Below are 16,705 nucleotides of genomic sequence, written 5' to 3'. Positions count from 1 at the left end.
GGGGATATAAAAAGAGGCCAAAGAGTTCCTGTCCTCAGGAACTTAGTCTAGTGGGGGAAGCAACAAGCCAACAAAAATACACAAGGAAGCTGTATGCAAGATAAATAGGAAATAATTAGAGGTAAGGCTGTAGACTTGAGGGATCGGGAAAGCCTTCCCATAAAAGATGGGGTTTTAGGTGAGTCTTAATTGAAGCCAGGGGAGTCCATAGGCAGAGTTGAGGAAGAGATTGTTCCGGGTAGGGAGGACAGCCAGAGAACATTCCTGGAGCTGAGAGATGGAGTGTCTTGTTTTTGAAGCAGCCAGGAGGCCAGTGTCACTGACTCAAAGGGTTCCTGTTGGGGGATAAGGCATAAGAAGTCTAGAAAAGTGAGAGAGGGCTTGATTATGAAGAATTTTGAATGCCAAACAGAATTTTATATTTGATCCTAGAAGCAATGAGGAGCCATTGTAGTCTATTGAGTAAAGGGGTCACATGATCAGACCAATGCTTTGGGAAAATCACTTTGGCAACTGAATGGTGAACAAACTGGAGTTGGAAGAGACTTGAGGCAGGCTAACCTCAGCAGGCCATTACAATAGTCCAGGTGTAAGGTGATGAGGACCTGTAATGGAGTGATGGCAGTGTCAAAGGAGTGAAGAGGGAGCATTGGAGAGATGTTGCAGAGGTAAAATCAACAGTCCTTAGCAACAGATTGGATTTGGGGCATGAGAGATAGTGAAGAGACTTAGTCTAAACCTAATTTCTGCCAAACTATCTTCCGGTTTTCCCCATCAATTTATTTTTATATTTTTCAATTTTACTTTCCTTTTAAAAACTAATATGGGGCAGCTAGGTGGCGCAGTGGATAGAGCACCGGCCCTGGAGTCAGGAGTACCTGAGTTCAGATTCAGCCTCAGACACTTAACACTTACTAGCTGTGTGACCCTGGGCAAGTCACTTAACCCCAATTGCCTCACTAAAAAAAAAAAAGAAAAAAAAACAACTAATACGTAGCTTTTAAATAATTTCTCTACTCTGTGGCACCATCACATACATTTGCTTCCAGAGACTTCTGATTGCAGGATTTTTATATAGTAGCAGTCCTAATACTTTAAATAGTTATTAATGAATATGAATGTAGTGATTTCTGGTTTGTACTCTTACCTTAACCCTTCAGTTTTTGCCTGTGCTTATTAGTTTAAGGTGTTTGTTGTTGTTGTTTTTAATAAAGCAAGATAAGGAATTAAAAGTTTAATTTTTTAAAATGGATTTGTGATTTCATTGATATAAAGAACCCCCTCTGTCAAGGTATATTAACTCCTTATTAGCAACTTAAGACTTCTTCTGTGTCACCCACCTCATAAACATTAGAGCCAGCATACTATTTGATTAGCCATACTGCCTCCCAGTTCAGTTCCTGTTCCATCCACCTCCTGAGTCTCTTTGTTAGATACCTTCATATGTGCTTTGACCAGGGATAGAATGGTTTTCTGTATTTTGAAAATTTTAAATGAATCGATTTAAAATGTTTCACATGCTAAAACATCCATTAAGTTTTCTGGGAAAGATATTTTATCTTTTGCAATTATATTTTCATGCTCTAATATATATTTCTGTATTATCTTGAAGCCCTAAACTTAAAAGGTTAGTTTAAAATATACTCTGATTTCCCAAGTGAACAACTGTGGATCTATGCATTAAGTTCACTATGTTATTTTTGGAAATAAGTGCATCTATAGCACTGAGGACTTAAACTGTTATATTGTTGTGTTTTTTTTTTAATTTTGCCAAGGAGAATACAGTGTCCCTAGGGCAGGTAGGAGGTTGGAGACCAGGCATCTGTTTCTCAATGGTGCTTTCTTTGCTAATCCTTTTTCAGGTGGGAATGCTATCTAAGCCGGGGCTAGGGTATTATAGGAATTTCTCTTCCATAATTGCACCCCATACTAAGCAAGTATGTTTAATTGTTCTGAGCCTTATTTTGGCCTCAGTGGTGAATGTTATCTGGATTTCTGTCCACTAGGAATTTAAGTACAAATCTTAACATATAGCCATTTAGTGGTTATCTGATCAGAATGTTTTGGATTTTGTTTTATTTTTATCACTATTATCAAAGCAAAATTTTAACAGAGGCCCCAGAGTAAGGAAGAGGCTAATCAGCCAGCCCCTGACTTACTCAATTGCAAGGGTCGAGGTGAAATATGTCAAATAGGCAGTGCTCTCTTCTGCTCATTTAAGTTAACAAACAAGTTAATGGAAAAGGAAAAGTGGCAATCATAATTATATACTAGTAACACAGTAGAAAACACTGCAGGCTATTAATTTAAATCTTTTTAAATAGTGAAAAAAAAATGAGTTAGGAATAGTAACAAACCCAATATTTAGCCTTACATGGGCTCTTCTAAAATATAAAAGTTGCTAAAAGGTACGTTGTAAGACATTTTAGTAGAACTTAATAGCCAGGTGGTCAAGTCTGCCAACTTATTTTTATTTTCAAAATGTTCAGATTTTACCAATTTCAAATGTTTTACACATAGTAAATAACTACTAACACAATTGCTTTAACAGAACATTCCTCTCTACCCTTGACTTTTTTTCACATCAGCTACTTTTAAATATGATAGTAACTTCTTCCTTTTTCTTAAACTAGTTTTATAGTAATTTCAGTTATAAACATGAAGCAGGAGTGAAGGGAGACCCAATTTCAAACTTTGAGTGTTGCTGTAAAAAAAGCAACAAACATCTGTTTTTACCTTAACCACATCCACATGTTCAACTACTTTTTTCCTCTTGCCCCCACTACTTCAAAATAAAAATTTACAGCCTTCATTGCAGGGTACCAACTGTAGTGGTAAATTAATTTATTTTCAGTTAATTTTAAAAGCCAAGAAGCAGTGAAAGTATCTTTGTCAAGTAATAGCCAAAATCTATACTATATGTAGGCCAAGTCTACGTTTGTGCCTTTCTGCAGTGATAAAATGATGCAGACATGCAATAATAGCCACAGTAGGATTGTTGAAAATGTCTTCACAGTATTTGCATATACATACCTCTTAGTGAGTTCTGCTATTAATATTTGAGAAACTGTATATAAAAGACAAATGTGTGGTTTTTCCAACATGTCATGGAAAACATAAAGGATTTGCATAGCTTATTCTGTTTTATTACTATGTATAACAACATCTGGAATGCTGGTGCTGTACTTAAGATTTGTTATAGGAATCAAGAATGGGAGGTGGGGGGAAGGGGACAGGGAATATGTTTATAGAAATTACTGCCAGACTGCACTTCCCTACCCCAGGCTAATCTAGTTTCATAGGATCCTGGTATATAGAGCCAGAAGGGATCTTAGTGATCATTTAGTATAAAGAAATTAAGCCCCATCAAGGATGTCACTTTCTTTTAAAATCTCACAGTTAGTTCATAAATGAACTAGGATTCAAATCCAGTTCCTGTGACTCTAAATCTGTAAGTTTTTGATATACAATAACTTAAAGTGGCATATCCCATCCGATGATCATAAATTAAGTATTGATGTTATTTAATTATCTACAGTGGTATGTCAGTTAACCAAAACAAAGTAAATGAATTGAATTCATTGATTTATACAGTAAACCTTAAAATCTTTTACATTCTTAATAAATATAAAATATTCAGTATGTCTTCCTGTTTGCTACAATCACTTTTTTTACATGAATTCTTCATTAAGCCATCTTTTATCACACTGATATTAAACATAGCATTGATGAACATATATCCTAATTAGATGAAAGCTAGAGAGAAAAGGCTCACGTGTAGAAAAGTATTTATAGCAGCATTTTTTTTTTTTAGTAATGGAACCATAAACAAAATTGGGAACATCAATTGGAAAATTGCATGTGACAGTAATGAAATTGTTATTATGCAAGAAAACAATCAATCAATCAACATTTATTAAGCTCCAACTATGTGGCAAGCTAAGTGTTTGGGAAACAAAAAAGAAGCAAAAAGCAATCCCTGCCTTCAAGGAGCTTACAATTTAATGGACAAACGTGTTGGGTTCAGAGAATCCTAGGAAGACTTTTCTTAACTGATACAGAGTAAAGTGAGCAAAACCAGGAAAACAATTTATTTAATGATTACAGTATTTCAAAGAAAAATAAATTTGGAATACTTAAGAACTCTGATAAATGAAACAACAGCCATTGAAGTTCACTTATTAATAGGATTCATTTATTAATAATTTCCTGAGAAATTTAAATAGAGAGAACATGAAGCACTAAATTCAGAGATTGAAGGATATGAAGGGACCAAGTTACCATCTTAAATGAATCAAGAGATTTTGAAAGTGACTGACTCTTTTTCTAATGATGATTACTTGAATTGCTAATTGTATAATTATTATGTATTTCAATTTTTATTTCAATTTCCATCATGTGCCTGCCTCAGAGAAACTCAAAATGTCCTAGACACATGCCACCTTGCTATCACTTTTGATTCACCTCTGAAATTTCAAACCATATCTTTTTTCTCTGACCACAACCCCTTATTGCCTAAACTTTATCTTCAAGAGACTCCTAATCATTAATTAGACTCTTCCTGCTTATTGCATTCCACTACTCTCCTTATGGCTGTTCTTGATTTTCTGCCCAAGCTGGATTCCCAGTTCATCCACCTAACTGCTTCCCTCAAAAGCATGCTAGACTTTCTTTCACAAACCTGTATAACTTCTAGTTCAACTCAACAAACATTTGTTACTGCCTACTTATGTGCAAGGCTTTGTTTTCTCTTCTTTTGCTTCTGGGTTGATTAGCTTTGCAGGAGAAGTCATAAAACCACGTAGAGCTGGCCCATTATGTATTCCTGCTGTACAGCTACAACTGGGCTCTCACTGTTACTTGGCAATACTTTTGTTTATCTCTTATTGACTCTTTGGTCCACTTCCCACAGCAGCTGTTTCAAATCTCCACATTCTCCTAAGATACCTAATTCTTTAGCCCACTTCCTGTATATTCCCAGCTATTTTATTCAATCTCAAATAAAGACTACTACTTATTTTATTGAAAAGATAGAAGAATTCCACTATTTGTCATCTTGATATTTCTCATCTCTTTGCTCATTCTCATTCTCACTCTTCCCTTTTGGGGAAGATGTGGCCTCTTCCCATGCTTAACTCTTCTACTTGTATTCTGTCACTTTGATTCTTGAAATTGTTTCACTAAATTTTCTAGTCTGTTAATTCTGACTTCTATACCTTTTGCCAATTTCCTTGTTCTGAAACGCGTGCTCACGTGCGCGCGCGCGCACACACACACACACACATGAACAAAAAACCCTTTGCTTCATCCTGCTGCCCATGTATTCACCATTCCAGTTAGGTTCTTTCATTAACTTCCAACTTCTCAAATTAGTATTCTGTACCTATGGCCTTGATTTCTTTACAATTTCACTTGTTAAGACCTTTCAGTCTGATTTGTTTCTTCATTTCTCTATTGAAATTAAACTCCTAAAGGTCTCTGTTGCTCCATCTTCATTCTCATTGGCCTCTGCAGCATCTGACACTGTTAAATACCCTATGCTTGAAACTCTTCTCTTGGCCTCCTCAGTATTCTCCCCTACTTCTTTTACTTCTTTGCTTTCTTCTGTGGGTTGTCAACCTCCTATCTCTATCATTTAGCCTTAGGTTTGAACATTCTCCTAACTTTATACTCTCTCTCTTTGGAAGTTGTTGTTTTTCCTTCATTCTTGAAGAGGACCATGACACTGGGGTGATGTTCATGACTTATAGTGAATTGGATTTAAGTGAGGCAGTTTGTGCAAAGTCACCAACCTCACTCTCTCCTCTGGAACAATCTGGGTCCAGTGGCCCCAGATGTTTAAGACGATTGGAGTTAACTGACTTACTTGGAGTCACACAGCTAGTAAGTGTCTGAGTTCAGATTTGAACTCAAGTCCTCCCAACTTCAGGGACAGTGCTCTATCTATTGTACCATATAGCCCCTTGGAACTTATATACTTTTTTTTTTTTTAGTGAGGCAATTGGGGTTAAGTGACTTGCCCAGGGTCACACAGCTAGTAAGTGTTAAGTGTCTGAGGCCAGATTTGAACTCAGGTCCTCCTGAATCCAGGGCCAGTGCTCTATCCACTGTGCCATCTAGCTGCCCCTGGAACTTATATACTTTTAATGATAATATTAACTACCATTTTTTCTTCATAAAAGTATTTTATTATTTTCCAGTTACAAGTTGAGATAGTTTTCAACATTTGTTTTTATAAGATTTCTAGTTTCAAATTTTTCTCCCTCCCTCCCCCCTCCTCAAGACAGCAAATATATAGGTGATATAGATTATATATGTACCATCACATTCAACATATTTCTGTATTAGTCATTCTATGAAAGAAGAATCAGAGCAAAAAGGAAAAACCTCACAAAAGAAAAACAAAAAAATAGAAATAGTATGGTTCAATCTGCATCTGGATTCCATAGTTCTTTTTTTCTGGATTCAGAGAGCATTTTCCATCATGAGTCCTTTGGAACTATCTTGGACCATTGTATTGCTGAGAAGAGCCAAGTCTATCACAGTTGACCAACACACAATGTTGTTGATACTGTGTACAAGGTTCTCCTGGTTCTGCTCATCTCACTCAGCATCAGTTCATGCAAGTCCTTCCAGGTTTCTCTGAACTCCTCCTGCTCGTTTCTTACAGCACAATAGTATTCCATTACATTCACATACCACAGCTTGTTCAGCCATTCCCCAATTGATGGGCATCCCCTCAATTTCCAATTCCTTGCCACCACAAAAAGAGCAGCTATAAATATTTTTGTACATGTGGGTCCTTTTCCCTTTTTTATGATCTCTTTGGGAAAAAGACCTAATAGTGGTATTGCTGGGTCAAAGGGTATGCACAGCTTTATAGCCCTTTGGGCATAGTTTCAAATTGTCCACCAACAATGCATAAGTGTTCCAATTTTTCCACATAACTAATATTTATATAGCAGCTGCTATGTTATCTCTCTGGTCTTCACAACAGCCCCAAGAGGTAGGTACTCTTATTATCCTCATTTTACAGAAGAGTATACTGAGGCAAACAGAGGTTAAGCGACTTGCCCAAGATCACACAGCTAGTAAGTATCTGAGTCTGGATTTTAACTCTGCTTCCTGACTCCAGGACCCCCAGTGTTCTTTCCACTATATCACTCTATGCAGATAATTTCTGTATTTTTAAGGCCCTGATCTCTTTTCTTAGCTCTAGTCCTCCCTCTGACTGCCTAATAGAGATTTCCTCTGGAATGTCTTAGCATCATCTCAAACTGACCATATTTAAAACTAAACTCATCATCTTCCCCTTAAAACTGGCTCTCATTGGCATACTATCCTGATTAATGTATTGTCATCGTCTCAGTCACTCAGGCTCAAAGACTAATTAGTGTTGACTTTCTCCTCTATTATCCTCTATATCTAATTAGTCTCCATGTGCTATTAACTCTGCCTTTGTATTTATCCCTTTGTTTCCAGTTCCACTGCCACCACCTGGCGAATTCTAATAGTTCCCCAAGTGATCTCCTTTTCTCCAGTTTCTCTCCACTCAAATCCATTTTATATACTAATCTTCTTAAAACACTGCCTTTATTATCACTCTCATGCAAAAAAAGAATTAATTGCTTATAGGTAGATATCCATAAAATATAGCAAATAGAGACCATTCCACCAGGCCCAGTGCCCAACATTTTTGTTGGGATAAAAGAAAGAAGCAAAGAAAGACTGCTTCTAGGCAGGAAACCCAAGACGCTGACAAAGAAAGAAGGCTCCAATCACTTGTTTGTGCATCTGACTAAACTATGTCCATGTTTCAGAGCTTTAATCAGGTCACATCTTATCCATGCAGCTCTCCCTACCAACTGTAGCATAATATTGACCAATTTACAGGCAGTCCTCTGAATTAATACAAACTCATTCCAGGCTGTATTGCTGACTTCTCTCCCACGCCATAAAATATTCTCCACTCAGGAGGCTCTCTCCACCTCTGAACTACTCACATTAGAAGTACCCTCTCCTGCCTTTCCTCCTCACTGTCTGTTTCCTCCCACAACTTCCATTTTAAAGAGGAGGCCCAGGTGAACCATGTTTTAATTCCTCTTCCCCGCCCCCCCCCCCCACTCTCCTCTCAGTCTCCCCCAATCTCACTACTGGTATACATGGCATACACTGAACTTTCCCTACCATGCTCTAGATCCTGGTACCTTCAGCTTCCCCACTCTCCTTTTCAGCTCCCTCGTGTGTGTTATTTTCCCTGTTGAAAAGTAAAACTCCTTCAGGGTAGGGACTGTCTTTCTGCTTGTACTTGTATCCTAGCCCCATAACACTTTGCTTGTCACATAGTAAGCACTAATATCCTTCTTGATTTGACTTGACAGAATTGATATTTTTCTTACTGTGTATTTGACATTTATCTATTAAGATAAACATTTCGAGTGTGTGTATGCGCACACACACACACACACACACACACACACACACTTTTTCTCCAGTTAGATTCTAAATTCCATGAGGACAAGAAGAATGTCACTTTATACTTTATGCTTAGTACTACTCCGGGTGGCTGGCTTATTTCTGTGTATGTTGATTGATCATTTGGAATCTCTGCTTCTATCACAGTCATGTCCTTGCTCAGAATTTTAAAATTTCTCCCCCTTGCTAACAGGTAGTTTCCTCTAGGGTAGATGCTCAGTAAATAGTTGCTGGATGACAGAATCTTCTTCTTTTTTTGCCACTATTTCCTTGTAGGGTTTAATGTTGATATCACATAACCGCACAGCTGGAAAGGACCTCAGAAGCCCCCTTGTCCAAATCCCAGCTAAACAAGAATCCCCTTTACCACACACTTGACAAGTGGTTAGTTAATCAAGTCATATTGATTCTATATACACAACATTTCTCACATCTGTCCCCTTCTTTCCACTCTGTCTCTGTCCTAGTTCAGCCCCTTATTACCATCTGACTCTTAGAGTAGCTCTACAAACTAGCCTGTTCCCAGAGAATGGCATTTCCTTTCTGTTGTCCATACCTGTGCACACCTGGACTCTCTGTGTCTAGAATGCCCTCTCCTTCAAAGTGCAGCTCATAGGCCACCTCCTCTGGAAAATCCTTGTTAATTGTTTTTGTTCTTTCCCTTTTCAATTTGCTTTGTATATACTTTGAATTTATTGTCTGTGTATCTTCACATCAAGCCCTCAAGGGCAGGGACTCCTTCATTTCTGTCATAACCAGTAGTCAGCAAACAATTATTAACAACACCACCAATAATAGCATGTCTATAACTTTGTAAGATTTGCAAAGTGCTATACATGTATATTTGTACATAAGTGCACATACACACATATGTATAGATATGTACATTTATGTGCGTTAGGTAATCTCATATTTACACACACCTGAACAATTAGAATAGTTCCCCAAGTGTTCTCCTTTTCTCCTATTTCTCTGCACTTAAATCCATCCTATATACTAACCTTCCTAAAATACTGGCATTGTCATCACTCTCTTGTGTAAAAACAATTCCCCGTGTGCCAGGAAATGTGACAAGCACTGAGGGTACAAGATAGGTTAAGTCAAGCTCTCAAGAAGCTTGCTCTCTAATAGGGGAGAAAAGGCAAACAAGTATGTGCGTATAAACTGTATAGAGAAGAGATGGAAGATGATCTCAGAGGGAAGACTGGAGTATTGGGAGGGGCTGGGAAAGGCCGCCTCTAAAAGGTGGATTTGTATTGAGTCTTCAAGGAAGCCAAGAGGCAGAGGTCAGGAGAGCATTCCAGACATGAGAAACAGACACTGGAAAGACATGGAGTCAGGAGACAGAATGTCATATGGGAGGGACAGCAAGAAGGTAAGTGGAGTTTATTGAGCAGTAAGGGTTGTAACTGTACTGTAGGAAAAATCATTTGGGCAGTTGGAGTAGAGAGAGACTTTCTGGCAAGGAAATCATCCAGAAGACGATTTTAATGGTTCAGGCTTGAGGTGATCAGAGTCTGTACTTGGACGGTGGCTGTATGTGTGATAAGATGGGGAGATATATACAAGAGATGTTGTGAAGGTAGACATGACAAGTCTTGAAAACAGATTAGATATGTAGTGTGAGCATTACAAGATATTCTAGGGTGACACCAAGGTTTCTAGTCTGGGTGTCTGAGGATGTTGTTGCCCTGGACAATAATAATAAAGAAGTTTTGAAGAGGAGAAAATTTTGGGGAAAAGCTAATGGAAATCACCTACGAGGGGATGATAATTGAACCCACGGGAGCTGTTCAGAACACTGGGTAAGATAATATACAGGGAGAAGAGAAGACTCAAGACACAGCCAACACATGGTACAGTCTTGTACCTGATCTCTACATCACAATGGAGCATCTGAGTAGGGATCATCTATAACATTTTTATTAATGTGTACTAAAACCCCCAGATCTGTTTCAAATATGCTATTGTCTAGCCATGACTCTCTGACCTTACATTTGGGAAGCTGATTTTTTTTTAACCTGGATGTAATTATTTACATTTATTCTTAACGAATTTTATCTTCTTTGGTTTGGCCCAGCATTCTCACTTGTCAAGATTTCTTTGTTCCTGGCTTTGTCTTCCAAGATGTTATCTATCCTTCTCAGCTATTTAATAAGTATGCTATCTATGCCTTTATCAAAGTCATTGATGAAAATGTTAAATAACACAGATATAAACTCAGATCCTTGGAACAATTCACTAGAGGCTCCCAAGTTTAAATCAAACAATTAATAACTACTCTTTGGGTCCAGCCATTCAGGTAGTTTTATTTATTTTTAAAATAGGGTAGGGCTTTTATGCCTTTTGCCTTCATACCATAGACAATTGAGGGGAAAAAACGAACATATAAGAGAAGGGGTTCCCCAGTACTACTTCAGTTGACGTGTTCCCAGAAGTCCCAGAAGATATTAAAAGATGTTAATGAGGTGTTTAATTGATGATAGAGGTATGGTGTATATGTCCTTTATGAGTCTTTGAGTCAAGAATGGAACAACCTTTTGGTTTGAGAAACAAATTAACCATACCTCTGAGGACTTTAAATAGTTGAGCTCTAAATTAATTTCAGAGTTTTAGAGTTAAGGACATTGTAAGCCAGGAGCTGCCTGTGGAAGAACCCCTGGTTGGGGCAGAGGAAAGTTTTCCCTCCTCTTCCACATCCCTCCATTTCAACCATATGGCTATATAAAGGGGCAATTCTAGACCGAGAGAGACATTACATCCATTAGGTAGTAGAGATTCACACTTTAGGCAGAAAAGGATAGAGACCTGAGGATGAAATTGGTCTCAAGGAATGTGACACTTACATAGAGAAGAAGCAGACTCTGAGAAGCCAGCTGAATAACCTGCCCAGCAAACATCATAACCAAGGAGAGTTTCATAAGGACTCCACAAAAAGAGAAATTACTTCTAGGCACTAGAGTACGAGGACTTGTAAAGTGCTTTTGCCATACAAGTATTTCTCACATTATCTTACTACCATTTTGCTCTTGATTTTGACCCCAGTTATTCCCATGGACACTGTGAATTTGTGGAAGATTTCAACTCAGATTTTTGGTGGGAATATTTTGTAATTACTCTTCTAACCATGCAATCATAGGAAGTACCCTTGATGAAGGATAGTTGTGTCTACTGGCTGGTTGTGAAGAGGAGTCACCCTGGCAAGGTCTCGTGGACCATTGGATTAGGAATGGAGGCCCACAGGGTTACTCCTTTGGAGGATACGACCTGCAGGTTGGGAGAGTATCTACATATGAAACAGTATTAAGGTGACCCTGCAGGTAAAAGCACCAGCTGCTAGGTAGACCAGGAAAGGTTTAAAAATAAGATGAATCTTGAAGAAAGTAAGGAATTCCCAGAAGCAAAGATATAGTGAGTGCATTCTGGCTATGTATCCAGGCAGTGTACAGAGACAGGCACTGAGCAAGTGAATGAAAAAGGCATTTAGTTAAGTGCTTGCTATGCACCAAGCACTATGTCAGGTGCTGGGAGTTACAAATATCAAAAGTAAGATAGATTCTCCTCTGTAGGAACTCATAACTCTAATTGGAGTAGAGACAACACATTAAAACAAAAAAAAAGTTTAGCCATAGGCCAAATGGAAAGGCCCAGAAATCCTAAAGGTTCAGCAAAGGGGCAAATGACAAGGCCCGCAGGAGTCTGTCCAGAGTCAGATAAAATGCTAGGGAGTCTGCAAGGTGTAAAGGTAGGGCATATGGCCAGAAAGATTTTCCTTAAGAGGTAGTGACAGTACAGAGAACATAAACCAAGAATATAAACTACTTAAGGAAGAATTGCCTATTAGACAAGAACTGCTGGGGAACTGGAAAGCAGATTGGCAGAAATTAAATTTAGATCAACATTTTACACCATATATCATGAGAAATTCAAAACATTTATGGGACTGGAATATAAAAGGTTACATCATAAGAAGTACCTTTTATAGATATGATGCAGAGGGAAATTAGTAACCAATTAAGGAATAGAAGTGATCACAAAAGATGAAACTGATTATTTCAGTTAGCTATAAGAATAAGAGAGGAAACTGATGATGAAGAAAAATTTTTATAGCAAATAGCTATTAAGAGTCTGACATCCAAGTGATATGTGTGTGTGTGTGTGTGTGTGTGTGTGTGTGTGTAAACACAGATTCATAAAAATTAAGTGCAATTACCCAGTAGAAAACTGGTCAAAGGATGTAAACAAACAATATTCAAGAGAATTGCAAACTATTAAGAACCAAATGGCTCCAAAAAAACCATACAAATAACACCATAGGAAAATGCCCAGAGCAGCAAAACTCACAGAAGAATGTGCTAAAATCATCTTCTAACCAAGAATGGCTTGGAAGGTCAGAAGGAGGGAGCTGCTGTGCTGATACAGGAGTCAAACCCAACCCCACAGTCACCCTGACACAGATCCAGTCCCAGGAAGTCCTCACCAGAGAAGCAGACCCCCAGAGCTTCTGAATCAGCTGAAGCGCCAGTGTTGTCTGGAACTAAGCTTACAGTCTGGTGAGAGGGCTGAACCCTGGGCAGGGGGGAGACTACAGGGGGTCTATGCTGGTGCTAAGGCAGAACTAGGATTTTACACCCCTACTGAGAACCAGGAGTTAGGCTCTAGTAGCAGTGGCCCAGGTCGGGGAGGGGCACAGGCTCATGGGAGCTAACGATCACAACACACAAAGCTGGTTGATTAGCAAGTTGGTCTGGGGTCATCTAAGGACCAGGGAACAGGCCAGGCAAGGGAAGAACCTGATTCTCCTTAAATCATACCACCTGGGACTTCTTAAGCTTGGGATACTGCAGCCTGGAAACAGTGTCCCACTTTAAGGAGCTAAAAGTCAAGTAAAAGAAAGGCAGGATGAGCCAACAGAGAAAGGTGAGGACCATAGAAAATTTCTTCAGTAACAAGGAAGACCAAGGGGCACCCTCAGAGGAAGATGTCAACATCAGGGCCCCTATATCTAAAGCTTCCAAGAAAAATATGAATTGGTCTCAGGCCATAGAGGTGCTCAAAAAGGACTTTGAAGATAAAGTTAGAGAGGTAGAGGAAAAAATGGAAAGAGAAATGAGGGTGATGCAGGAAAGACATGAGAAAAAGTCAACAGCTTGAAAAGCCAAATTGGCCAAATGGAAAAGGAGGTACAAAAGCTCTCTGATGAAAATAATTGCCCAAGAATGAGGATTGAACAAGTGGAAGCCAGTGACTTTATGAAAAACCAAGACACAATAAAGCAAATCCAAATGAATAAAAAAATAGAGGGCAATGTGAAATTCTGGGAAAAACTGCTGATCTGGAAAATAGGTCCAGGAAAGATAATTTGAAAATTATTGGTCTACCTGAAAACCATGATCAAGGAAAGAGCTTAGACACCATCTTCCAAGATATTCTCAGGGAAAATTGCCCTGAAATTCTAGAAGAAGAAGCTAAAATAGAAATGGAAAGAATCCACCAATTACCTCCAGAAAGAGATTCCAAAAGAAAAACTCCTAGGAATATTATAGCCAAATTCCAGAGCTCTCAGGTCAAGGAGAAAATATTGCAAGCTGCCAAAAAAGAAAGAATTCAAGTACTGTGGAGCCCCAGTCAGGATAGCACAAGATCTAGCAGCTTCTATATTAAAGGACTGGAGGGCATGGAATATGATATTCCAAAGATTTTTTTAAAAAAAGAAAAGAAAAAAGAAAAACCAAATGAAAGACTTCCCGTAATCACTAATAATAAGAGAAACACAGATCAAAAGAATTAGGATAGTTAATGTTGGAGGGGCACCAGAGAGGCACAATAATTCATATTTGTTAGGAGGTACTTAATTTCAGCATTGTCCATTGACATACATCTTTGCTCTCTAGGTATCTGGAACAAGGAGAGCAATAATTTGCCTTCCCACTTCCCTCCTTCTCTCTCCCTCTCCCTCTCCCTCTCCCCTCCCAACTCTATAGCTCTAGTCAGAATAGCAAAGTTTAGGAAAGATGACATTGATGGGCTTATAGTGCAGGACCTCAGTAAGGATGGTTGGTATTTCTCCCTCAATGTCTCTGTCTCTCTTCTTTCTCTGTTTTGCTTTCTCTATCTCCCTCTGTCTTTTTCTGTCTCTGACCATGTCTTTCCCTCTTCCTTTTTTTTTTTTTTTTTTTTTTTTTTTTTGGTAAGGCAATTGGGGTTAAGTGACTTGCCCAGGGTCCCACAGCTAGTAAATGTCAAGTGTCTGAGGCCGGATTTGAACTCAGGTTCTCCTGAATCCAGGGCCGATACTCTATCCACTGTGCCACCTAACTGTGCCTCCCTCTTCCTTTTTGCCAGGTCTGTGACTCAGTTGCATCTCTGCCTTTTCACCCCACTACTTTTTTTTTCTTTTTTTTCTTTATTTAGTAACATACTCTTAACTGCATTGTGAACTGGTCCAACCATTCCAGAAAACAATTTAGAATGTACTTCTTTTAAAAAAATGACTAAAATATCCATATCCTTTGACCCAGACTCCTCTTGCTAGCCATATGCCTTCAGGGAACTCAAAGACAAAAAGAAAGGTTCTATATATGTCAAATTATTCATAATTACACTTTTGTGGTAGTGAAATAGATGCCCATTGATTGAGATACTTGGATGTAATGGAATGTTACTTTGCCATAAGAAATTATGTATATGAAGAATTCAGAGAAGCACTGGAAGACCTGTGTGAACTGATACAAAGTGAGGTAAACAAATCCAAGAAAAGAATGCACACCTTGGCTACAACAATGTAAAAGGGAAAGAATGACACCAACAAAAATGTACCTGAGTACTGTGTAATTATAGTGACCAACCAAGTTTAACCCTGGAGAAAAGTGTTGAAAAAATACATCTCCCTCTTTTCCTTGCTGCCTCAGACACAGTTGATGTATTCAGTTTTGCCCAACTGCTCCCCCTGCCTTTTCCTTTTATTGTCTGTTAGAAGCGATGACTACTCTATAGGGGGAAGAATAAATTTGGAAGTGAACATGAGGTAAAAACAAAAGATCAGTATAAATAAGTTTTAAAGAAAAGTCTGCCAAAAAATACATAAAACAAGGGGCAGCTAGGTGGCGCAGTGGATGGAGCACCGACCCTGGAGTCAGGAGTACCTGAGTTCAAATCTAGCCTCAGACACTTAACACTTACTAGCTGTGTGACCCTGGGCAAGTCACTTAACCCCAATTGCCTCACTAAAGAAACAAAAACAAAAAAACATAAAACAGTTGTTAAACACTGTGAGAAGTCCGAGAACATGTATCAAAAATATGATGATTTCCTTGTATATTAAGATGGTGTAGGATCCAATCATCTCTACTGGTGCTTTCTCCCATTTTGTTTAGCTTTCACTTGATATATAGAATCAGTGTTTTATCTTTATCAATAAAACATTAGCTCTTCATTGTCAGGCACAGTGCAAGAAAGTGAAGTCAGTCAAGAAAACAAAACTGAATGAAGCCAAGAAAGAATATTTCTGTGATTGTAATTGCTAGTTTCTGTTTAACATCTCTGAGCAAGAAGAGGAGTTTTTGCATGGTAGTTCTCATGGAAATAGCATCTACAATGCTAAAAGATGACCTCATTCTCAGTGCCAGTGCCAGGCACTTAGCCTTCGGTGAACACAGGAGGTCAGTTTTCAGTGTGAAACAAGCCAGAGTGTGAACTGACATTTTCAGGTGACAGTTATGGTTGTATTGCCTGTAATTAGCACCTCGTAACATGCAAACTTGCTTGTGCCTTTTTTCAGGCTGTCGAAGCTCAAATCCGAAGTTTTGGACAAACTCCTTCCCAGCTGCTTATAGAGCCACATCCTCCCAGAAGCTCTGCCATGCAGGTGGTAAGTAGCACTTGACTCTCTCCTCTGGACTTGTGCTGTCTTGATTCGGGTTTAAGTTCTTAGAGCAAATTGCACTGTGCTTGGGATGATTGTTCATATTTGATCCAGGATTCAGGGAACTTGGTGATTTGACTCTCTTGCCTGTCTTTTCTGCTGAGTCTAAGAGTTGTTAATTTGCTCATCCACAAACAGCTATTGCAGAGCTTCAACTTGATAAAACTTGATTTTCCATCAGTGTAATACTGTTAAATAAAATTATTTCGTGTTACTGTTCTGTATGTGCAGAACTGATAAGGCCACAGTTGTTACCTCTTAATTATGTCCCAAGTGCTTTAAATGACCAAATGAAGAAGTGACAGT

General features: G+C 38.6%; 1 protein-coding gene across 1 annotated transcript in view; it reads left to right on the top strand.

Annotated features, from left to right (window-relative positions):
* LRBA (LPS responsive beige-like anchor protein) overlaps positions 1–16,705 on the top strand; it is a 762,673-nt gene that overhangs the window by 690,422 nt on the left and 55,546 nt on the right. Inside the window, 1 exon segment of the mRNA XM_043969784.1 lies at positions 16,256–16,345. Coding sequence (XP_043825719.1) covers positions 16,256–16,345 — 90 coding nt within the window.

Source organism: Dromiciops gliroides, chromosome 6, assembly GCF_019393635.1.
Source record: "Dromiciops gliroides isolate mDroGli1 chromosome 6, mDroGli1.pri, whole genome shotgun sequence".
In the NCBI taxonomy this organism is placed as follows: Eukaryota; Metazoa; Chordata; class Mammalia; order Microbiotheria; family Microbiotheriidae; genus Dromiciops; species Dromiciops gliroides.
This window is presented reverse-complemented; position numbering and strand designations above follow the sequence as displayed.